The sequence below is a fragment of the Caretta caretta genome, chromosome 20 (assembly GCF_965140235.1).
Source record: "Caretta caretta isolate rCarCar2 chromosome 20, rCarCar1.hap1, whole genome shotgun sequence".
NCBI classification, from domain to species: Eukaryota; Metazoa; Chordata; order Testudines; family Cheloniidae; genus Caretta; species Caretta caretta.
Genome location: NC_134225.1, coordinates 22,366,961 through 22,390,641, shown reverse-complemented (window position 1 = coordinate 22,390,641; position 23,681 = coordinate 22,366,961). Strand labels below are relative to the sequence as shown.

The 23,681-nt window shown below is 66.3% G+C and overlaps 1 protein-coding gene across 11 annotated transcripts in view; it reads right to left on the bottom strand.

Annotated features, from left to right (window-relative positions):
- The window catches only part of DOCK6 (dedicator of cytokinesis 6), a 63,920-nt gene that overhangs the window by 15,083 nt on the left and 25,156 nt on the right, over nt 1-23,681 (bottom strand). For 6 of the 11 annotated variants that reach the window (XR_012665652.1, XM_075121792.1, XM_075121793.1 and 3 more), the window contains exons 15-32: nt 20,997-21,114; nt 20,145-20,215; nt 19,557-19,695; nt 18,959-19,060; nt 18,396-18,482; nt 17,491-17,722; nt 16,524-16,685; nt 15,910-16,085; nt 15,073-15,534; nt 13,525-13,620; nt 13,039-13,179; nt 5,259-5,372; nt 4,496-4,666; nt 3,998-4,137; nt 3,371-3,540; nt 2,003-2,154; nt 1,366-1,548; nt 547-673 (exon numbers count right to left, since the gene is read on the bottom strand). Coding sequence is in view for 9 of the 11 variants with exons in the window: in XM_075121792.1 (XP_074977893.1) it covers nt 547-673; nt 1,366-1,548; nt 2,003-2,154; nt 3,371-3,540; nt 3,998-4,137; nt 4,496-4,666; nt 5,259-5,372; nt 13,039-13,179; nt 13,525-13,620; nt 15,073-15,534; nt 15,910-16,085; nt 16,524-16,685; nt 17,491-17,722; nt 18,396-18,482; nt 18,959-19,060; nt 19,557-19,695; nt 20,145-20,215; nt 20,997-21,114 (2,843 nt within the window). In the remaining 2 variants the exon portion in view is untranslated. Of the gene's footprint in view, nt 1-546; nt 674-1,365; nt 1,549-2,002; nt 2,155-3,370; nt 3,541-3,997; nt 4,138-4,495; nt 4,667-5,258; nt 5,373-13,038; nt 13,180-13,524; nt 13,621-15,072; nt 15,535-15,909; nt 16,086-16,523; nt 16,686-17,490; nt 17,723-18,395; nt 18,483-18,958; nt 19,061-19,556; nt 19,696-20,144; nt 20,216-20,996; nt 21,115-23,681 lie in introns of those variants that run through there. The other 5 variants (XM_048831743.2, XR_012665653.1, XM_048831745.2 and 2 more) reach the window with 5 other exon arrangements.

The window sequence follows — 23,681 nt, the reverse complement described above, 5'->3', positions numbered from 1 at the left end:
CGGCAACAGCGTGATTTGTGGGTAAGAGCTGACTTGTCCCGGGGTCTGGGGCTTGGTCCGTTGGATCGGGAGAACCGTCTTTCTTTTACTGGCGAATTGGTTTTCATAACCGTGCGTCCCCACAGCGAGCGGCGCTGGTGGGGATCCTGGGAAACGGGCGCATCTGAGGGCATTGCCGGCCTGACTTGTGGTTAGCCAGAGGGGTGAGACCCAAGTCCTCGCTGGCTGGCGGGTTTGGTTTGCCTTAGTTTGCAAAAGCCCTGCTCTGCTCTCAGCAATGTGTCCTGACTTGATATGCTCAGAAGTGTCCCACCAAAGCCAGCATTGTTACCGGGGGCGGGGCGGGGCGGGGCAGGGTGGGACAGAGCCAGTGGTGGGGGGGGGGCAGGGGCAGGGCCGGGGGGGCAGGGCCGGTAGCAGGGGGGGCAGGGCCATGGCTCAGCCCCGTGGCGCTGCTCCCCCCCGCCCACAAGAAGCTGTCGCTGCGGCTCTTGTGACCGGGGGGGCGGGTCAGGCCACCGTCCCACTCCCCCCGCCCCGGCTCACCCCTGCTGCGCCGCACCATCTCCTGGCGCGCCCCGACGGTGCCCAGGATGGCCTCCTCCAGCCGCGCCTTCATGTCCAGCGACTTCTTAAAGGCCAGGCTGCTGATGCGCTCGAAGGCCTTCCTGCCCTGCGGGAGTGGGGGGGGTGAGAACAGGGCTGGGGTCGGGGGCGGCCGCAGGGAGCCGGATTAAGCACTGGGGGGGCTGATGGAAGGTTCCCCAGGGAATCAGACCCAGCCCCCCAGCATGGGCCCCCGTGACTCCAAGCGGGGCTGGGCAGGGGAGGGGCCCCCCGGCAGCCTGGACAGAGGCTGGAGATGAGGGTCCCCGGCCAGGGCACACAGCCTGCAGGGGGCGCTGCACCCTACATGGAGCCCCAGGGGGCCCGGACGCTCAGGGCTGTGTCTGGGGACCGCCCTGCTCCGCCCCGCCGGGTTCCCCCCCCAGATCTGCCCCCCGGCCCGCTGGATCCCTGCCCCCAGATCCACCCAGCCTGCTGGGTTCCCCCCCAGATCTGCCCCCCCCCCCCGACCTCTGGATCCCTACCTCCAGATCTGCCCGGCCCTCTGGGTTTCCCCCCAGAACTGCCCCCCCGAGCTCTGGATCCCTGCCTCCAGATCTGCCCCCCCGACCTCTGGATCCCTACCTCCAGATCTGCCCGGCCCTCTGGGTGTCCCCCCAGATCTGCCCCCCCAAGCTCTGGATCCCGGCCCCCAGATCCCCCCGACCCACTGGGTTCCCCCCCAGATCTGCCCCCCGCCTGCTGGATCCCTGCCTCCAGATCCCCACGGCTCACTGGGTCCCCCCAGGTCCCCCCCACCTTGTACTCGAAGCAGGCCACGCAGAGGTAGAGCAGGTCAAGGAGGCGGCCGAGGTGCAGGGGGGACAGCTCCGCAAACCAGCCTTGCAGCGCCCCCGCGTCCCCGTTCTTCAGCACCCACAGCAGGCAGGCCAGCAGGGTGCGGCTCGCCTCGGCCGACAGAGTGCCACCCGGGCGGGGGGGCTGCGGGGAGAGACGGGGTCAGCGCCCATCCCCACCCGGCTGTGGGGGGAGCTCCAGGACCGTACCCCATGGGGTGCCCTCCAGCAGCTGCCCCCCATTCCCAGCCCCTGGTTTCACTCTCACAGCTGGGGCCCAGGATCAATCCTGGGGGCAGACCCCACCCCGCCCATGCCCAGCTGCTCACTAGGGACAGCCCTGCAAGGCCTAACGAGCCCGCAGATGCCACCCACCCCCAGGGGGCGCTGTGCTCAAAGGGGAGCCACTCCTGGCTCCGGGTAGGGGTCTAGTTGTTAGAGGGCGGGGGCTGGGAGCCAGGACGCCTGGGTTCTCTCCCCAGCTCTGGGAGGGAGGGGTCCCTGGAAAGAGCTCTCCATCTCCAGAGATCGGGGTTGCTCTGATGTCCCGGGGGGCCTCTAGGCTCCCCTCCTACCCCCGTGCCCCGACAGGTACTCACGGCTGCTGGCAGCAGGAAGGGGCTGGCCCGGTGGGCGTGGGGCAGCGGGGAGCCGGCAATGGCCATGGCCACTGACTGGCTGATGGTGCCGCTGTCACTGTCTCCTTCATCCCCCGGCACAGTGACCAGGCGCCCGCGTGGACTGTGGTTCTCTGTGGGGAGACAGCGCAGGGCTGGAGGGTGTCGGGGCAGTAGGCAGCCTGGGGGGTCCCCGGACAGAGAAAAGGGAACAGAGCCAGGACCTGGAGGGGCTGGAGCTCAGACTTCTGGGTTCTCTCCCCGGCTCTGGGAAGGGGACGGGGTCTAGTGGGTTAGAGCAGGGGGGCTGAGAGCCAGGACTCCTGGGTTCTCTCCCCGGCTCTGGGAGGGGAGTGGGGGCTGGTGTGTGAGGGGAGTAGGGGCTGGGAGCCAGGACTCCTGGGTTCTCTCCCCGGCTCGGGGAGGGGAGTGGAGGCTGGTGGGTTAGAGCAGGGGGGGCTGGGAGCCAGGATTCCTGGGTTCTCTCCCCGGCTCTGGGAGGGGAGTGGAGGTTGGTGGGTTAGAGCAGGGGGGACTGGGAGCCAGGACTCCTGGGTTCTCTCCCTGGCTCCAGAAGGGGAGTGGAGGCTGGTGGGTTAGAGCCGGGGGCTGAGAGCCAGGACTCCTGGGTTCTCTCCCTGGCTCCAGGAGGGGAGTGGAGGCTGGTGGGTTAGAGCAGGGGGGACTGGGAGCCAGGACTCCTGGGTTCTCTCCCCGGCTCCGGGAGGGGAGTGGAGGCTGGTGGGTTAGAGCCGGGGGCTGAGAGCCAGGACTCCTGGGTTTTCTCCCCGGCTCCGGGAGGGGAGTGGAGGCTTGTGGGTTAGAGCAGGGGGGACTGGGAGCCAGGACTCCTGGGTTCTCTCCCTGGCTCCAGGAGGAGAGTGGAGGCTGGTGGGTTAGAGCTGGGGGCTGGGAGCCAGGACTCCTGGGTTCTCTCCCCAGCTCGGGGAGGGGAGTGGAGGCCGGTGGGTTACAGCAAGGGGGACTGGGAGCCAGGACTCCTGGGTTCTCTCCCTGGCTCCAGGAGGGGAGTGGAGGCTGGTGGGTTAGAGCCGGGGGCTGAGAGCCAGGACTCCTGGGTTCTCTCCCTGGCTCCAGGAGGGGAGTGGAGGCTGGTGGGTTAGAGCAGGGGGGACTGGGAGCCAGGACTCCTGGGTTCTCTCCCTGGCTCCAGGAGGGGAGTGGAGGCTGGTGGGTTAGAGCCGGGGGCTGGGAGCCAGGACTCCTGGGTTCTCTCCCTGGCTCCAGGAGGGGAGCGGGGTCTAGTGGTTAGAGCCGGGGGCTGGCTGGGCGTTGCTGTGTACTCTGGGGGGGGGGCTGCCCGGGCAGGTCCGAGCCCTCCCCGCTCACCGGTGAAGTCGTAGAGCTGCGGCAGGGCGTCCAGGGCGATGCTGAGGAGCGGCAGGTACAGCCGGGCCACGTGGGCGCGGGCGGAGGGGGTGGCGTAGCGGGCGTCGGCATCATGGCTGCACAGCAGACTGTGCAGGGCACTGATGGCCTTCTTGTGCAGGAAGAAGACGCTGCGGGGTGGGGGAGGGGGAGGGGGAGGGGGAGGGAAGGAGGGGGCTGCGTGAGACGGGGCCTGGGAATGAGACTTCCCCGCTCTACCCACTGCACCCAACTTCCCTCCCCGAGCTGGGGCAAGAACCCAGGAGTCCAGGCCCCCAGCCTCCCTGCTCTAACCACTCCACCCAATTCCCCTCCCCGAGCTGGGATAGAACCCAGGCGTCCGGGCTCCCAGCCCCCCCTGCTCTAACAACTACACCCAACTCCCCCTCTCGAGCTGGGGCAAGAACCCAGGAGTCCGGGCTCCCAGCCCCCCTGCTCTAACCACTGCACCCAACTCCCTTCCCTGACCTGGGATAGAACCCAGGAGTCCTGGGCCCACCCACCCGCGGGAAGCTCTCGCGCGCTCTGGGCTGGATCGCAGGGGGGACCCGGGCCTCCCCGGGAGAGCGGCCGGGGGACCCTGCTCACCCTTCGGCATCCGGCTCCAGGACGAGCGCCAACTCCGTCAACACCAGCCCCGCCAGGAAATGCTGCCGGCGGTAGGGCCCTGACAGCTCGAACATGCTGGCCACCCGCGGGTCCTGCGCCGGGCTGGAGAAGGCCGAGCCCTGCGGGAGCGAGCGGGCATGAGCCGGGAGCACAGGGGGTGGGGGGAAAAGGTGGCACAAGGGTGGGGGCGGGGGAGAGCCATGGGAACAAGAACCGCCTGGCCAGCCACTGCCCTATGCCTGGGTCCCCCCCACGGTGCCGCCCGCCAGCCGGGGGGCTCCCCCCCCCGTGATTCCCCCCTCAGTGCTGCCCGCCAGCCGGGGGCTCCCCCCGGCTGTGATGGCTGGGCCGGGGGTGCCAGAGCTCGGTGAGGGACCTCCCCAGACTGGCACCCCCCAGGCAGAGACGGGGGCCCAGGGTGGATTTTGCTCCGCTCCGGGGGGCGCCCGGGGGCTTGGGCCTGGCCGCGGGCCGTACCTGGGAGGTGGCGGAGGACACGGAGGGCGAGGGCGAGGCGGGCGGCGAGAGGCGATGCCAGGGCAGGTTCAGGCTGACGAAGTGCTCGTGGCTGCAGACGACGCGCAGGAAATCCAGGCGCAGCGCCACCAGGGCGGGGGGGTTCTGGGCGCTCGGCAGCCGGTTACCGATCTGGGGGGGACGCAGCCTGTGACGGGGGGGACGGGCTCCCGGGGACAGCCCGGCAGCTGACAGCTCCCCAGGCAATCCCCCCGGCCCAGCTGCCCCCCTCCCGACCACCCCTTTTCCCGCCTGCCCGCCCCCACCGGCCCAGCTGCCCCCCCGACCGCCCCCTTTCTCACCTGCCCCCCTGGCTCAACTGTCGCCCCCGACCACCCACTTTCCTGCCTGCTTCCCCCCCGACCGTCCCCTTTCCCGCCTGCCCCCCCAGCCCAGCTGTTCCCCCCGACCGCCCCCTTTCCCGCCAGACCCCCCCGCTCAACTGTCCCCCCCAACACCCCTCTTTCCCGCCTGTTCCCCCCAAAGGCCCCCTTTCCCGCCCACCCACTCTAGCCCCCCGTGCCCACCCCCTCCCCAGCTCTGGGAGTTCGCTGGCTGATCTCCTGTAGCCCGGTGGCACAGCCCCCCACCCCAACCCGGTTCTGAGGCCGCAGCTCAAAGTGGAGAACCGACCACCCTAGGGGGGTTTCAAAGCCCTGGCCCGGCCCGGGCCTGCGGAACTCCCAGCCCCAGGACGTCCCGTGGGAAGACTGCCCCAGCCAACCTGCTTGTAGTAGGCGCGGATGAGGCCGAAGACGAAGCCGCGGTCCATCAGGGAGAGCAGGTCGTTGAGGAAGAAGGCCAGGCTGCTGTTGAGGCACTCCACCAGCTCCACGTCCTGCCGGGACAAGGCCGGGGGGTGGGTGGGGGGGTGTTTATGCCCCCCAGGGACACGGGGCTCCAAGCAATCCAGGAGCAATGGTGTGACAAAGCGGGACTGTTCTCAATGTTTCCTCGGAATAGCGTGGGGGTGCCTCAGTTTCCCCCAGGCAGTTCTCAAGTCTCTAGGGGGTGGGGTAAGGGTGTATGATCATTGCAGAGCCCTAGAGGGCAGGTGTGTGCAGGGGTCTGGAGACAGAGAAAGAAAAGGAGGACTCGTGGCACCTTAGAGACTAACCAATTTATTTGAGCATGAGCTTTCGGGAGCTACAGCTCACTTCATCGGATGCATCCCGTGGAAACTGCAGCAGACTTTATATACACACAGAGATCATGAAACAATACCTCCTCCCACCCCACTGCCCTGCTGGTAATAGCTTATCTAAAGTGATCACTCTCCCTACAATGTGCATGGTAATCAAGGTGGGCCATGTCCAGCACAAATCCAGGTTTTCTCACCCCGCCCCCCTTTTCCCGGGGACACAGACACACACACAAACTCAAGAGTGAGTTTGTGTGTTGTGACGATGTGACTCAGCAGGGAGGGGGGAGTGTTGACCTGGGAATGTGCCCTGGGGATGGGAGACCTGAGAGCCTGTCACCTGAGCCAGGAGGGGGAGGGGGAGGTAACACCTCTGCCCAGGAATGTGAACAGAGGCTGCAGCAGGGAACCTGCGGGGTGAGTTGAGTTGGCAGTTTGGAGGCTGGGGGGAGGAACACAGGGAACCCCAGGGCTGGGGTCTAAGCTCCCTGCTCCCCCAGAAGGACGTGGTTGAGGGGTCCTGGTTGTACCCACAAGCTCTGTTGTGGACTGTGTTCCTGTTGTCCAATAAACCTTCTGTTTTACTGGCTGGCTGAGAGTCTCAGTGGATCCCAGGAAGAGGGGTGCAGGGCCTGGACTCCCCCACACTCCGTGACAACTGGTGGCAGCGGTGGGATCTACTGCACCCCGTGAACGGCGCTTCCTGCAGTAAGTGACTGGGGAACAGTAAAACGAAGGGGAATTGACGGGGACCAGGCGTGCTGAAGATTCAGAGACGGTTTCGGGGGGCGGTTAACCCCTGGGAATGTGTGACCAGAGAGAAAGACTTTTGCAGTAACAGGGTCCCCCGGGGGATTGCAGCGAGCAGTCCCAGGGGCGGAGGAGTCTGCAGCTCGACCCTGGCAAAGAGGTGGTGACCTCAAGAAGGACTGGCACACTAAGGGCTTTTCCTGGAAACCGTGAGAAGCTGCCCGGCCTGCGAGTGGCCAGCAGGGAGATGTACGCTAAACGCCTTAAGAGTGACCTGGTGGAGCTGTGCAGGCAGAGGGGGCTGCGCATCGGGAGGTCCACCAAGGAACAACTGATTGCCCAGTTGGAGGAGAGGGATCGCTTGGATGACCCGATCCCTATCCCTGAGGGGAGCCGCCCGGCAGACGCAGCGTGGGCCCTGGGGCCTGACCGGGCTGGGAGGGGTCAGACTGCTGCCGAGGACATCCCGAGACCCTTCCTACCTATGTCTGGGGGAGGGGTTGGGGGAAGCCCAGCGAATACCGAGGGCACCCTGACCCCAGCACCCAGCAGGGGATCCTCCCGGCGGAGCTCCCCATCCCTGGAGCGGAGGCGGCTGGAATGGGAGAGGGAGATGAAAATGAGGGAGCTGGAGGATCATGAAAAACAACGTCAACATGAGCAGGAGGAGAAGGAGAAACAACGTCAACATGAGCAGGAGGAGAAGGAAAAACAACGTCAACATGAGCGTCAGGAGAAGGAGAGGGAGCGTCAGGAGAAGGAGAAACAAAGACAGCACGAACTGGAGCTGGCCAGGCTGAAGAGCAGTGGGGCCCCGGCTGTGGTGAGTGAGGGGGGACCCAAGACTGCAAGGAACTTTGATAAGTGCTTCCTGGCCCAGCGTAAGGAGGGGGAGGACATAGATTGCTTCCTGACGGCCTTTGAGAATGCCTGTGAGCTGCACAGGGTTGACCCTGCAGACAGGCTCCAGTTTCTCACCCCCTTACTGGACCCCAAAGCCGTGGAGGTGTACAGCCGGATGACAGGGCCGGAGGCAGGGGACTATGAACTGTTCAAACAGGCCCTGCTCCGTGAGTTTGGGCTGACCCCCGAGATGTACCGGAGAAGGTTCCGGAGTCAGCGTAAAACGCCTGAGGTCACCTACCTACAACTGGCCAACCGGATGCAGGGGTATGCCCGCAAGTGGACAGCGGGGGCCCGAGCTAAAGAGGACCTGCTTGACCTAATTGTACTGGAGCAGCTGTATGAACAGTGCCCTTCCGACCTGAGGCTGTGGTTGGTGGACAAAAAGCTCGAGAACCCCCAGCACGCAGGGCAGCTGGCCGACGAGTTTGTGAACAGTCGGTCAGGGGGTAGCCGGGAGGAGTCCCAAAAGAACAGGCCCCCCCCGATGCAGAGAGAGAGTCACCAGGGGGCCTCCCAGCGGGGAAATAGGGAGAACCCCCTCCCAAGGGGAACGCCTGGCGTCGGGCCCCTCCGACCCGCTCGAGGGGACCAACGTGACCTGAGCTGCTATCACTGTGGCCAGAGAGGCCACGTACGGTCCCAGTGCCCTGGGCTCAGGGACAAACTGAGCAGACCCAACCTACCCAGGGTTAACTGGGTAGGGACCCAGCTGGACGAGGGGCAGACGACTCAGGCAAGGGGGGCTGCCAGTTTACCACCTGCCCCGGATGGAAGAGTACCCCAGGCCAGCTCCACCAGAGGGCTGGAGGCTCTGGACTCAGGGCGCTCAGTTTACAGGGTGGGCGCGGGGCTGTCCCTCCGGAGAGAGTGCCTTGTTCCCCTGGAGGTGGATGGGAGGAAGGTCAATGGATACTGGGATACGGGTGCGGAGGTGACGCTGGCCCGGCCCGAGGTGGTGGCCCCAGATCGGGTGGTGCCCAACACCTACCTGACCCTGACAGGGGTGGGTGGGACCCCATTTAAGGTGCCCGTGGCAAGGGTACACCTGAAATGGGGGGCCAAGGAGGGCCACAAGGATGTGGGGGTACACCACCATTTGCCCACTGAAGTTTTGATGGGGGGAGACCTAGAGGACTGGCCAAGCAAGCCCCAGACCGCCCTGGTTGTGACCCGTAGCCAGAGCCGGCGAGGGCCACTGCTCCCTGACCTCGGGGAGGGTACCGCACCGGAGGCGCAGGACCCTACCCTGGTGGGAAGGGAGGGCCGAGGGGCACGGCTCAGAGAGGCTGAGGCCTCAGACCTGGCCACTGAGGGGGAACCGGTCCCCATCCCTTCCCCAGCTGCTGAGTTCCAGGCCGAGTTGAGGAAAGATCCCTCCTTGCGGAAGCTCAGGGACCTGGCCGACCTCAGGGTGGTACGGACCATGAGCAGAGGCTGCCAGGAGAGGTTCCTGTGGGAGAAGGGGTTCCTATACCGAGAATGGGCTCCCACAAGGGAAGTAGAGTCCTGTGGGATCAGGAGGCAGCTGGTGGTCCCCCAGAAGTATCGCCGCAAGCTCCTGTACCTGGCCCATGACATCCCCCTCGCAGGGCACCAGGGAATCCGGCGCACCCGGCAGAGGTTGCTACAGAACTTTTACTGGCCCGGGGTCTTTACCACGGTCCGGCAGTATTGCCGATCCTGTGACCCCTGTCAGAGGGTGGGGAAGGCCCGGGACAAGGGGAAAGCGGCTTTGAGACCTTTGCCCATCATAGAGGAGCCTTTCCAGAAGGTGGCCATGGACATCGTGGGGCCTCTCAGCAGGACGACCCGGTCGGGGAAGAAATACATTCTGGTGGTGGTAGATTTTGCCACCCGCTACCCCGAGGCAGTGCCCTTAGCTTCCATTGAAGCAGACACCGTGGCCGATGCGCTCCTGACCATTTTCAGCCGAGTGGGGTTCCCCAAGGAAGTCTTGACAGACCAAGGCTCCAACTTCATGTCGGCCCTGCTCCGGTGCTTGTGGGAGAAATGTGGGGTCCGGCACGACTGGGCCTCAGCTTATCACCCCCAGTCCAACGGGCTGGTGGAGAGGTTTAACGGGACGCTAAAGATGATGCTGAAAACCTTTATGAACCAGCACCCACAGGATTGGGACAAGTACTTACCTCACCTGCTGTTCGCGTACAGGGAGGTGCCCCAGGAGTCTACCGGATTTTCGCCTTTCGAACTGTTATATGGAAGGAGGGTGAGGGGCCCCCTGGACCTGATGAGAGACGAGTGGGAGGGGAAGGCCACTCCCGATGGAGAGTCAGTGGTGGAGTATGTCCTGATCTTCCGAGAGAGACTTGCTGAACTCATGGGCCTGGCCAGGGAGAATCTGGCCAGAGCCCAGAAGAAGCAGAAGGTCTGGTATGACTGCACGGCAAGGGCCCGTGCCTACGCCACCGGGGATCCGGTGATGGTTCTCATCCCAGTGAGAAAGAACAAACTACAGGCCGCCTGGGAGGGCCCTTTCAAGGTCGTCAAGCAGCTCAATGAGGTAAACTATGTGGTGGAGCTGTCGAACCGGGCGCACCACCGCCGGGTGTACCATGTGAATATGATGAAGCCATATTATGCCAGGGGGAATGTGGTGTTGGCCGTGTGTGGACAGTGGGAAGAGCAGGGAGATGACCCTTTAGTGGATCTATTCCCTGGGACTAGAGCTGGTTCCCCCCTGGAAACAATTCCCCTCTCGGGTCAGCTAACCCCTGCCCAGCAAGATGAGGTCAGGGAGGTGCTGCATCCGTACCGACAGCTGTTTTCCAACCAGCCTGGACGCACTAATCTGACTGTCCACCGGGTGCAGACAGGGTCGCACCCGCCGATAAGATGCTCCCCCTTCCGAGTCACAGGGAAAACTGCTCAGGACCTGGAAAGAGAGGTCCGGGACATGCTGGCTTTGGGGGTGATCCAGCCATCTGCCAGCCCTTGGGCCTCGCCGGTGGTGCTGGTCCCCAAAAAGGACGGGTCAGTCCGGTTCTGCGTGGACTATCGGAAGCTCAATGCCATCACTGTATCGGATGCCTACCCCATGCCCAGGCCGGACGAGCTCCTAGACAAACTGGGAGGAGCTCGGTACCTTACCACCATGGACCTTACAAAGGGCTACTGGCAAGTGCCGCTGGATGCAGAGGCCCGGCTGAAATCGGCCTTTATCACCCCTCTGGGGCTCTATGAGTTCCTGACCCTGCCTTTCGGCCTCAAGGGAGCGCCGGCCACCTTCCAGCGCCTAGTGGACCAGCTCCTGAGGGGGATGGAGAGTTTTGCCGTGGCGTATATTGATGACATCTGTGTCTTTAGCCAGACCTGGGAGGACCACGTGTCCCAGGTTAGACAAGTGCTGGACCGACTCCAGGGGGCTGGGCTGACTGTAAAAGCGGAGAAGTGCAAGGTGGGGATGGCGGAAGTGTCTTACCTGGGCCATCGGGTGGGGAGCGGCCGCCTAAAGCCGGAACCAGCCAAGGTGGAGGTGATCAGAGACTGGCCCGCTCCCCACACCAAAAAGCAGGTCCAAGCCTTTATTGGGATGGCAGGATACTACCGAAGATTTGTGCCTCACTTTAGCGCCATAGCCACCCCCATCACTGAGCTATGCAAGAAGGGGAAGCCAGACAAGGTGGTCTGGACCGAGCAGTGCCAGGAGGCTTTCCGGGCGCTGAAGGAGGCTCTGGTCAGTGGCCCAGTTCTGGCAAACCCAGACTTTGACAAGCCCTTTGTGGTGTTCACCGACGCCTCCGACACGGGACTGGGGGCGGTGTTAATGCAGGAGGATGAAAAGGGGGAGAGACACCCCATCGTGTACCTGAGCAAGAAGTTGCTACCCCGGGAGCAACACTACGCGGCCATCGAGAAGGAGTGCCTGGCCATGGTGTGGGCCCTCAAGAAACTAGAGCCCTATCTCTTCGGGCGACACTTCACCGTCTACACCGACCACTCGCCCCTGACCTGGCTGCACCAGATGAAAGGAGCCAACGCCAAGCTCCTGAGATGGAGCCTGCTCCTGCAGGATTACGACATGGACGTGGTCCACGTGAAGGGAAGTGCCAACCTGATAGCGGATGCGCTGTCCCGGAGAGGGGGCCCCGAACTTCCCCAGGTCACTGGTCACAGTGACCCCGCTCAGTTCAGTTCGAAGGGGGGAGAGATGTGACGATGTGACTCAGCAGGGAGGGGGGAGTGTTGACCTGGGAATGTGCCCTGGGGATGGGAGACCTGAGAGCCTGTCACCTGAGCCAGGAGGGGGAGGGGGAGGTAACACCTCTGCCCAGGAATGTGAACAGAGGCTGCAGCAGGGAACCTGCGGGGTGAGTTTAGTTGGCAGTTTGGAGGCTGGGGGGAGGAACACAGGGAACCCCAGGGCTGGGGTCTAAGCTCCCTGCTCCCCCAGAAGGACGTGATTGAGGGGTCCTGGTTGTACCCACAAGCTCTGTTGTGGACTGTGTTCCTGTTGTCCAATAAACCTTCTGTTTTACTGGCTGGCTGAGAGTCTCAGTGGATCCCAGGAAGAGGGGTGCAGGGCCTGGACTCCCCCACACTCCGTGACATGTGTGTGTGTCTGTGTCCCCGGGAAAAGGGGGGGGGGGTGAGAAAACCTGGATTTGTGCTGGAAATGGCCCAATTTGATGATCACTTTAGATAAGCTATTACCAGCAGCTCACGAAAGCTCATGCTCAAATGAATTGGTTAGTCTCTAAGGTGCCACAAGTCCTCCTTTTCTTTTTGCGAATACAGACTAACACGGCTGTTACTCTGAAACCTGGACACAGAGAATGGCCGACACCCTGTTTCCTGGCCACTGATGGCCTGGGCCCTTCCCCCCTGCAAGGTGAGAACTAAAGGGTTGGAGAACAAAGGAACCAGGTGACCTCCTGGCCCGGGAAAGGGACAAAGCCCCGAGGAGGAGGGGCTGGAGAGAGTTTCAGTTTGGGGCTGGCTGGGGACGAGGAGTGAAGGGCAGACATGGTTGTCTGGCTCACTGCCCCCCAAAATGGACCCAGCTGAGGGGTCCTGTTCTCTGCACCTACAAGCTCTGTTTTAGACCATGTTCCTGTCGTTTAATAAACCTTCTGTTTTCCTGGCTGGCTGAGAGTCCCGTCTGACTGCGAAGTTGGGGTGCAGGACCCTCTGGCTTCCCCAGGACTCCGCCTGAGCGGACTCGCTGTGGGAAGCGCACGGAGGGGCAGAGGATGCTGAATGCTCCGAGGTCAGACCCAGGAAGGTGGAAGCCGGGTGAGCTGTGTGTCCTGAAGACAGTCTGCTCCCAGAGAGGAGACTGCCCCAGAGTCCTGACTGGCTTCACGGGGAGCAGTTCCAGAGCATCGCCCGGGACTCTGTGACACCCCGTGACAGACCCCCAGGGACACGGGACTCCAAGCAGTCCAGGAGCAATGGGTGGGGTGAGAAAGGAGGCTGGGCTGGGGGCCAGCAAGGGCAGGTGGAGGGAGGGGCAGACAGGAGGAGCGGATGGAGAACAGGGGGGCTGGCCGGGGGTGGGGGGAATAGGGGATGGATGGACAGTGTGGGGCCGGACAGGCTGGGGATGGAGGGAGGGACACACGGGTGGGTTACGGGGGGGCTGGCTGGATACCTAGATGGACAGATGAGCAGGGGATAGATGACAATGGGGGGACAGCTTAATGGGAAGAGGGGCGGGGGGGGCAGGGGGGCAGGTGGGGGCACCGACCTTCTGGTAGCGGGTGGCGATCTCGATGCTGACGGCGCCCACCAGGGCGGCGATGTCGTCCACGAAGCGGCTGGGGAAGCGCTCCCGGCGCGGGGCCTCCAGCTTCTCGGCCTGGTGCAGATGCAGGGCCATGCTCTTCCCCTGCAGGCGAGAGCCGTCAGCGCTGGGCACAGGCGGGGGGCAGGCAGGGGCCACCGGGGGGAGGGGGAGCTGCAGCGGGGGCAGGAGCCGTGGGGACCAAGGAACCCCCCGCCGGGGGACGGCAGCCACCTGCTGCCGGAACCGCAGCCTGGAGCCTCCCTCCCCAGCAGGAGGCGCCGGCCCCTTCCCCGCCCCATGAGCCCAGGGACGGTGCTGGGGGGCTGCCAGGCCAAGGCCGATGCGCGGCGCGGGGACGGACACGGGGCTAATGCTGGGGGAGCCTGGACACTAGGGGGGCTGCCAGGGCCAAGGGGGCTGAGGGAGGGGTCCCTCCCGGGCACTCACCAGCAGCCGGAAGAAGAACCAGGCCTGGCGTATCACGGCCTCGCGCACGGCGCTGGTGCTCACCACCCACTGCAGGGCCAGCTCCTCGTGCAGCAGCTGGGCAGAGACGGACGGGTGGTTAACGGCGGGGGGCAGCACCAAGGGGGTAACTTGGAGGGGGAGCTCATCTCCTCCCGGGCTGGGGCATCAAGTGTCTTCCCCCTCTCCCACTGCTCCGAGGCCTGGCCCCAGCAGGAATTTACACTGATTTACGCCAGCCCCCATCACCCTTCCTGCTCCCCAGTCCACACAACCGCGCCCCGCCTCCCCCGTGGCCAGGCCAGGTTCTGACCCCTCGGCACAGGTGGGGAACCGAGGCGCAGGGAGACTCAGCTACGTGGGTCCAGCCCCGCTGGCACGCGCCAGGCCTGGCTCGGGCAGTCCTCCTGGCCTGGGAACGGTACCGCGCTCCCCACCGATGCTTGCCTGGGCGGGCCGAGCGGCGGAAACGCTCCGGAGAGGGGCCCAGGGCGGGGACAGACCCTGGGTTCGTCTGGCCCCAGCACGGCCCTGCCGGAATTCCTTACGGCCTACGGCTGGTCTGCAGCGTGTCTCCCCCCGAAACACACTGGGCCCCTCCGTTAGCTCACGGCTACCACTGGGCGCCGGGCCTGCCCTCGGCTGCGGGACCCGGTGGCTGCACCTCCCCGCCGGCCCGAGGCTGCGAACCTGGAGGGGAAAGCGGCCCAGCCGGGCGCTCCCTGGGCACACCGGCGAGGAAGCCGGCGAGGGGCTGAGGTGGAAGGCGGCTCACGCAGACATGGCAGAGGAGGGGTGGATGGTGATGGGGCGCAGGGCAGAAGATGGATGGAGAGTAACAGAGACAGGAGATTTTAGCTGGGGGGTGATAGATGGAACCTGTCTGAAAGGAGACGTCTCCCCCCGACCCGGATTCTCTCTCTGTCCGGCCGGGGGACCCGGGGCACGGAACGATTTTGGAGCGAGAGGATTTTGAATAATGCGTCGGGTGTGGGCGGGATCACAGCCCAGGACCGATTCAACGCTCTAACGACACACTGGGACTCTCCAGGGCAGGGCTCCAAGCACTTTCCTGGGGTTCGTTAACTCGGCCTCCTGTCACCCCAGTGAGGCTAAGCGTTATCAGTGGGGAAACTGAGGCACAGAAAAGGGACATGACCTACCCCAGGCCACACAGGATGTCAGTGGCGAGGCTGGGGGCAGAGGACCGGACTCCCAGTGCTCCAACTTTAGCCATTACATCACTTCCTGCTCCTAGAGCCAGGGATGGAACCCAGGAGTCCTGGCTCCCAGCCCCCCCCACTCTCACCACTAGCTCCCACTCCCCTCCCAGCATGGGGGACAGAACCCAGGAGTCCGGGCTCCCAGCCTTGGGCTTTGATCATGAGACCCCACCCCCACCCCGGGTCTCCTCTGTCCCATGGGTGGATGCGGGGGGTAGGTGGGGTGAGCCTGAGGATCAGCTGTAGTGAGCAAGAACCATCCCCCCGCCTCCCGATTTTTGCTGGGCCGCCCTCCCGCCCCCTCTACCTTCTTGGCGGTCGGCCTGGTGGGGGCGGCAGGCGCAGAGGGGTGCTCCAGGAAGGAGGAGAGGCGGTTAGAGCTTCGCTCGCAGGCCTGCGGGGGGCCGTGACGATGGAGGAGAGGAGTTAATGGAACAAGAGGATGGAGCAGAGGAGAGACGTGATGGATGAGCCCCCCCCACCCCGTGCCCCATGCGGGGTCTGCTCCGGATCTACCCGCCCACCCCGGGCGGAGGTGCCGAGGGACAGCGAAGAGGCGCCGCAGGCCTCGCTCCCCACCAGCAGGGGTCAGCGCTGGGCGGGCCGGGGGCCCGGCAGGGGCCCGGCGTGGCTGGCAAGCGAAGCGGAGAAGGGGAAGGGGCACCTGTTTGAGGTCGGCGCTGGAGCTGGGCGGGTTCCGGCGGAGCACGGCCTTGGGCCCGCCGGGGGCGTAGGCCGAGTTCACCCAGGAGTGCGAGCGGTCGATCCCCTGCACCGCGGCCGCCGGGAGAGAAGAGAGCAGCGAGAGCCGTCACCAGGGGGAGGGCGGATTCAGAGCCAAGAGCAGGACCCCCGCCCACCCCCAGTGGGATTGCAGACGGGAACCGGGAGGAAAGGCCCCACCCAGAGCGACCCACCACCGGAGCAGCCCCAGCCCGAAAGCACCAAGCGGGGAAGGTGGCAGGGGACGGGGGAGCCGTGCCCCGACCGGCAGCTTGCACGGACCGCGGGGAAGGGCGACCCAGGGGGCCAATTCCACCCTGGAGGGTGCAGAGCGCCCCGGGGGAGCGGCAGAGCCGGGAAGGGGGTCGGGGGTGCGGGCCCCGGGCGCCCCTCCCCAGGGCGCAGCCAGCGCCGGCCTTACTTTGCTGCCCAGGATCTTCTGCACCTCGCCGTCGGGGGAGCCGGGCGCGGTGGCCAGGTCGGGGTTGCTGCTGCTGATGCTCTTGGAGCGCGACAGGTTGAGGCTGGCAGGGCGGCCGGAGGCACGGGACAGGGTGGCACACTGGATGGCAGCCCCATGGGGTGGCGTCCCGGCCTCTGGAACAAACACACCCGGGGGGGAGTCAACGGCGGGGGGAGGCATTTAACCCCCTTGGAGAACCCAGGAGTCCTGGCTCCCAGCCCCCTGCTCTAACCATCACACCCCACTCCCCTCCCAAGGCTGGGGAGAGAACCCAGGAGTCCTGCATCTCAGCCCAGTTCCCCTCCCCGACTCTGTCCCCATTCCCAAGGATCCCCTCCTGGGATCAGACCCCCTCCCCACCCCCCTGGGAGCAGCCCTCCTCTCCCCACTGGACTCCTCCCACCCACCCCTCCCCAGAAGCAGCCCCTGCCTCCCCCACACCCCTGACAACTGGTCCCCAGCAGCCGCCCCGCCCCCCCCAGAACTCACAGCCCCATGGATGTTAAGGGGCCGGCTTCCTGGAGCTCCCCCAGCCGAGGAGCCCCCCGGGGGCTCTGCCCCCCCCAGCTCACCGCTCCCCGGGGCCGGCGGCTCGGCGGGCAGGCGGAAGGCGAAGTGGATGTAGGCGGCCAGCAGCGGGTTGTGGCCATGCTGGCCCTGGCTGGCCTCCAGGCCCTGGTGGATCTGGTTCACCATGACGGCCATGGCCTCGAAGGCGGCGCGGCCCAGGTTGACTGAGGGAAGTCGCGAAGCGGGCGGGGGTGAGCCAGGGCAGGGCTGGGCCCCAGGACTCCTGGGTTCCTCTCCCTGGGGCATGGGAGCAGGTCCCCATCGGTCCTGGCCCAGTGGGGGGAGCCCTGCCCTGGCACGCGGGAGTCCTTGGCTCTGCCTCTGGCCGATCACAGGCAAGCCACTGCCCCTCCCGGTGCCTCAGTTTCCCCTTTGGGACAGCAGGGCTAAGGCTCCCCTGAGGCAGGGGCTCTGACACATGCCCCGGGTCACAACTGGGAAATCGACTGTGTAAAAAGCCCCCCCGATTGGCGGTCTTCCCTAGCCTAGCACCTAGCCTGGGAAGGGGGAGGGGACCCCAGTGCTGCCCCCCCAGGCCTGGAAAGGGGGTGAGCGAGTCCCCAGGAGGAGCAGAGGTGGGGGGGCAGAATTCGATCGGCAGAAAACGACAGACCCCCCCATTCCCTTTTTCCAGACCCTGTTAAGCCTGCAACTTGCTGCTCTGGCCCCCGACACTCAGGGGCCGAGATCCTCGCGGGGCGGGTGGGGGGAAGAGATGCCAGGTAATCCGGCGATCAGGGGGCGAGGTCCCCGTGGGGGGCAGCACTAGGTACTCTGGTGATCAGGCGCCGAGAACCCCAGGTGGGGGAGAGGCAGGCACCCCCCCAATCACAGGGCGAGGACCCCGCGGGGTGGCGGGGGGGGCTCAGCTCCCCCCGATCACAGGGCGAGGTCCCCACGGGGTGGCCGTGGGGGCCGAGCTCCCCCCGATCACAGGGCGAGGTCCCCGCGGGGTGGCCAGGCACTCACCGATCTGGCCCCCGATGACGGGCGGCCGGGCGATGAGCAGCAGCAGCTTGTCCAGGACCTGGTGGCAGTGGGCCAGCAGTGGCCCCAGGCCGGCCCCCCGCAGCCCCGCCACGCTGGCCCGCAGCTCCCCCTCCACGCTGCTCTCGGTCAGCACGGCGTCCCGCAGGCGCACCGGGAAGTTGCTCTCCTCCAGCACGTGGCCCAGCGTGAAGAACTTATCCAGGGCGGGGTCCTGCCGGGGGACAGGGGCAGGTGGCAACGGGGGGGGGCAGCCCCAGCTCCTGCCTCCTGGGATCTCCCAGCACTGGCTGGCGCCGATCCGCCCTCTTGCACTAGTGCCCCCCAGTGCAGGGGGGGGACCAACGACCTGGGAAATGGACCCAGGAGTCCTGGCCTCCAACGCCAGGCTCTAGCTCCCCACGGGGCACCCCAGTGGGTACCTAGTGCGGGCACAGAGGGATCAGACCCATCAGCCACAGGGACGCTGGGTACGTTGGCAGAGGGGGGCTGGGACTGGTGCCAGCAGGCGCGTGATGGCCAAGAGCTGGGGCGGCGGGTCTGGAGCCAGGGGGCGCAGGCCCCAATCCCAGCCCCAGAGACAGATGGCGCATGAGGACGATGGGCAGGGCCCAGATCCTCAGCCAGGCCCCCGGGGACCCAGCGCAGCCGGGCAAAGCGCCCAACACGCAGTAACTAGACACGGTGCCCTGGAGCTTCGACCCCCATCCCCTGTACCTCCCCACCCCACTGGGAAGCCTTACAAACCTCCCCCATCCTCCTACCCACCCCACCCCCCGGGGATCCCAGTTCCAGCACCCCCCCGTTCCCCCCACACCACTTCCCCACCCCCGCTGGGGAACCACACAGCTCCAGTCAGCCAGGATGCCCCCCCAGTCCCCCCTCACCTGCGTGTGCACCGAGGACACGGCCAGCAGCTCCACGTGAAACACCCCCTTGTGGTTATCGACCCACTTCATGCCGGGGAGCTGCACCTGCCGGCGGGGAGGGAGAGCCGTGGGCCCCAGCCCCTGACTGCTCCTGGCCCCACTCCCTCCCCCGGCCCCCCACACCTGCCCCTACCCGGGGCCCGGCCCCTGCACCCGCTCCCACCCCATCCCCATGGGCAGAGGGCACGGCAGCGCTCCCTCTTGGGATCTGACCCCGCCCCCGTGACTCAGTTTCCCTGCCAGCTGCAGGGCAGGTAGTGCCCGAAGGAAGGACACCCCCGCCCGGCCCTGCTTAGCCCCGTCTCAAAGGGGGCTGACTCCCCCACCCCGGCCTCACTGGGCGAGGGCGCTGGGTGTGAGGAGGTCCCAGCAGGGCCCTGCGAGGTCCAGACTGGGTCTGCTGGCCTGGACACGCACCTCCCAGAGCCCAGCCCGAGCCGACCGGCGCCCCCTTGGGCCAGGGGCCGGAACACTGGGTCCAGCCGGCCCAGGGCTGCCACGGAGCCACCGTGCCTACTTACGTCAGGGGTGAGCACGGAGTAGCTGGGCGGGGGCTTCTCCACCGACACGGGCAGGCAGAGGGGCCCCGTCCGCAGACGGCCGTGCTGCAGCAGCGGGATCCACTGGCGGGAGAGAGTGGGGATGAGCCCGGGGGACTGGGCCATGGGGTGGTGAGGTTCCTGGGGGACCCGGACACAGGGCGGGGGGTCCGAGCGGCCAGGGAGGTTCCCAGGGGGCAGGGATATGGGGGTCCAAGGCCCTGGGAAGGTTCCCGAGGGCAGGGATTTGGGGGTCCGAAGCCCTGGGAAGGCTCCCGGGGGGCAGGGATGCGGGCCTGCAGGGGGACCAGGGGTGAGGGAAGTTCCCAGGGGCAGGGATTTGGGGGTTTGAGGCCCTGGGGAGCAGGGACGCAGGCCTGCAGGGGGACCGGGGTGGGGGAGGTTCCCAGGGGGCAGGGATTTGGGGGTCCGAGGGCCTGGGGAGGTTCCCGGGGGGCAGGGACGCAGGCCTGCAGGGGGACCAGGGGTGGTGGAGGTTCCCAGGGGGCAGGGATTTGGGGGTCCGAGGGCCTGGGGAGGTTCCGGGGGGCAGGGAGGAGGACCCTGGGGCCAGGCGGACCGTGTAGCCGACGGGAGTCTCCAGCGGCGTGTTCTGCTTCGGCTGGCAGCTGACGTGGTAGAAGGTGAAGAGCAGGTGGTGATTGTCCGTCAGGGCGGGCGGGATCCGCAGCTTGAACTCCTCGTAGAACTCGGGGCACCTGGGGGGTGCCAGCAAGCAGTGAGGGCCCCAAGCCGTCCGCGCGGGGCACCTCCCGATCCCCACGCTCAGGCACTGAACCCCCTCCCCCCGATCTCCAGGCTGGGGGGCTGCCCTGGGCCCCGGCCCACGGCAGAGACCGGCCTGGCCCAGCGCCCCCCTCAACCTAAACACCCCTAGACGGGTTACCATATTAACTGAAACAGCCCCCCCAATCCAGTTTAGCACCCCCCACCCAGACACCCATAGGCGGGTTACTGCATTAACTGAAATAGCCCCCCCATCCAGCTTAGCACCCCCACGCAGACACCCCTAGGCGGGTTACCATATTAACTGAAATAGCCTCCCCAAATCCAGCTTAGCACCCCCCCCCCAACACCCCTAGGTGGGTTACCGTATTTACTGAAATAGGCCCCCGCAGGCCTCGACAGCTGGGTGGCCAGCGCTCACCTGTTGTGATACACCACGGCCGTGTAGGCCTCCCTCATAAACTCGCTGCAGCTCGACTTGCCAAATATCACCTGGTGAAAGAGAAATGAGGTGACACCAGGTGAGGGGGGGCTGAACTGCGGCCACCCCTGGCCTGGGGAAGACAGGCGGGATGGCCACAGAACAACACGACGGCAAGAGATGGGAGAGGGACAGTGCTGACGAGGGGGTTCAGGCACCAGGCATGGGTTTAACTTCCCTGGGCTCCTGGAGAGAGTTCAACCTTTGGTTGGAAGCTTTGGGTGCCCCCTATTAACATCGCAGAGCTGGGGGCCCCCCACCTGATCTCGGGGCTGACGTGAGGTGCCTCGAAGGGCCCTGGGTTTGCAGGCAACCCGTGGCTCCCCTGAAGCCTGGGCGTTTTTGGGGTGTCTCAGGCTTGGCAGCCCCGAGGAGGCAAAACTCTCCAGCCAGGCCCCTGAAATCCCGAGACGGGCTGGAGGCTGCGGCTCAGTGACGCCCTGAGGAGAGCCAGAGCCTATCGCCCCCACGGGCCCAGCACCCCCAGGGTACCCCATCCCTTCCGCCCCTGGGATGGCGCTTTGGTGTAGGGCCAGGGCCCCCCAGCCTCTTGCTCGGCCAGACTCTGCTTCTGGGCTGCAAGCAGGGAGGGGCGGTGCCCACTCTCAGCGGGCGGGGACAGACCCATCTCGGCTTCACCCCTTTCTCAGGTCCATTTCTGCTGCCCCCCAAACGGGCCATCGGCACAGGTGCCCTGGCTGTGCCCTGGGGCGGAAGAAGCTGGGTGCCCCTGCCGGCTGTCGCTCCCGGGCAGGGGGGACCGGGGAGCTCTGGGCTGAGGCCAGCACTCACCGGCAGGGCCTGGCTGGGGTCCTCGCCCGCCATGAACTGCACCTTCACGGCGATGTTGCGCACCGAGCCCTGGCGGCTGCTGAAGTTCAGACTGTGGGGATAGACGTAGAGCAGGTTCCTGGGAGGGCAGGAGAGACATGCAAGGGGTCAGCGGGGCCCAGCAACACCCATTCACACAGCTGCAGCCTGCAGGCAGGGTCCTGCCCCCCAGAGGCCTGCGGGGCAGAGCAGCGGCCCCATTGCAGGGAGGGAAACTGAGGCACGGAGGGGGGAAGGAGCTTGGTGCCAAGGCAGAGGAGAGAACCCAGGCATCCTAGCTCCTAGGTGGTGCTGCCCTGCCTTCCTCCCCCCCCGGCTGGGCAGTGGTGCCTCCTGCCCCCCCAGCCCCTGCCTGATCCCCGCCTGCACATGGCTGCCCGCCAGTGACCCTGATGGGACTGACCACGAGGCCGCTCTGGGGCGGCCACGCAGCTCGTCAGGCAAAGAGCCAATGGGCAGAAGGGAGCCAGGAGTGCGGGGGAGGGGGATGAAAGGCGGGGGAGGATTTGGGGAAGGATTTGGTTTGCGATTTGGTGTCATCCCCCTGCTGCCCTGCACAGGACAGCCCCAGCTCCTGTCTCAGCTGGAACCCCAGTCTGGGAGGGGAGCAGGATCTAGTGGTTAGAGGGGCAGGGCTGGGAACCAGGACTCCTGGGTTCTCTCCCCAGCTCTGGGAGGGGAGTGGGGTCTAGTGGTTGGGGTGGGGGAGTGTCAGGACTTCTGGGTTCTCCCCCCGGCTCTGCGCGGGGAGCGGGATCTAGTGGTTGGGGGGGTCAGGAGCTCTATGGTTGCCTGCTGGGGCTCTGTCCCGCACCCCCCCCAGCCCGCGCTGGCGGCAGGGAGCTTTGAGGAGCCCTTGCCGGCTCTGCTATTAACCCCTCGCTGCCCGCCTCTGACGCAACCCCCTTTCGCAACTGCCCTGCCCCGGCCAGGGGCTCCATGCCCCAGGGCAGCCATCAGGACAGGGCGCTGGACCCACGCCAGCTGCCAAAGTCTGCTGGCACCGGAGCCCCGGGGGCGGGGAGGAGACGCTCACCAGACACCCAATGCCCTGCCCCACCCCACCCCCAGTCCCACATAAGGCCGCCTCCTACCCTCCGGCGCCAGGTGCTGGGCGATGCTGAGCCTGGTGCTGCTGCTGGCCCTGCTGCCTCCTGGCGCAGCCCTGCCCGCCCCAGGGGGGGCCCCGCAGGAGGAGGTGGACATCCTGGTCTATGGGGTGCTGCAGTTCAGCCAGGCGCTGCATGAGACCCATGGCACCACGGGGCAGCGGCTGGAGCAGGCCGGGCGCCGGGTCGGGCGCTGCCAACACCTGCTGGGGGCCCTGCAGCACCAGGTGCGCCAGGCCCGGCAGGCAGTGGGGGAGCTGCGCGGGGCAGTGGAGGGGCTCAAGGTACCCACCTGGGGAGCACGGGGGAAGTAGGGGAGGGGGGTTGGGAGCCAGGACTCCTGAGTTTTATTCCTGGCTCTGGCACTTGCTCAAGGTTTCAAGTTGCGGGTCACATCTGTGCCTCAGTTTCCCCAGCTGCACAGCAGAGGGTGATGGTTTAGAGTCTGCAAAGCCTGCGGGAGGCCAGGCGGGGAGGAGGACGAGGTCGCTGGACCCTGGCCCTGGGGCTAAGAGGATTTGGGGGTGCCTCCCCGGCTGGGGCCAGGTGTCTATTAACCCCCAAGTCTCTGGGTCTCCCACTTCACCTGCCCATCTGAGGGCTCACCCAGCCCCTGGCCTCAGTCCCACAGCCCCAAGGATGGGGCAGGATTACCAGCCCTGGATGCGGAAACTGAGGCACAGGGCAAGATACTTTTGCTGCTCTCCCCCCTTGCAGTATCCCCAGCCCCAGCTCAGTGGCCCAACAGCTCTCTGCTCTCCCCCCCGGCCAGGCTGAGGAGACAGCCCTGCGGCTGCAGACCCAGAGCACGGCCCAGGCCTTCCGAGCAATGCTAGCAGGGCGCCTCCTGCTGGCAGAGCGGGTGAGGGAGCTGGAGGACACGCTGGCCGGTCTGGCGAGGAGGGACCCCCGGGATGGGGGCAGGGAGCTGGCTGCTCTCAAGGTAACGTGCACGCGCGCTGGGGTCCTTACAGGCCTGGGCCCTGGGAATTCCCAGCTCCAGATGCTCACTGACCCCAGGTGTCAGACACCCCTGAACCCAGCCCTGGCCTGGCCTGCACCGCAGGGGGAGCGCTGAACGGCGGGCTCAAACCTCGCCTGGCGGGGATCAGCACGGCCCGTCAAGGGGAGTGGAGTGACCCCAGCTGGGATCTGGCCCCAACAGCCCCCGAGGAGCAACGCCGACCAACCCCGGCTGGGATCCGGCCCCTATGATCCGTTGGGCCCCAACAGTTGGGGGGCGTGCTGATCCCCAGGGCTGCTGGGCCCCCAGCTCAGGGGAGATGCGGGGCAGGCAGCCCGCGGGGAGGGGCAGAGGGCTAACACGAGGGGAGCTGGGGAGAGCGCGGCTGGCGGGGGTGTCTCTGACCCCCGCCTCTCCCCAGACGCACGTGGAGCGGCAGAACCTCACTCTCTGGTCCCTGGCGGACGTGGCCCGGCAGCACCAGGACCAAGTGGTCAGGCAGGCGGAGCAGCTGGCCCGGCTCTGGAAGCAGGCAAGGCCCCCGCAGGATGGCTGGGAGGGGAGCTCGGCTTG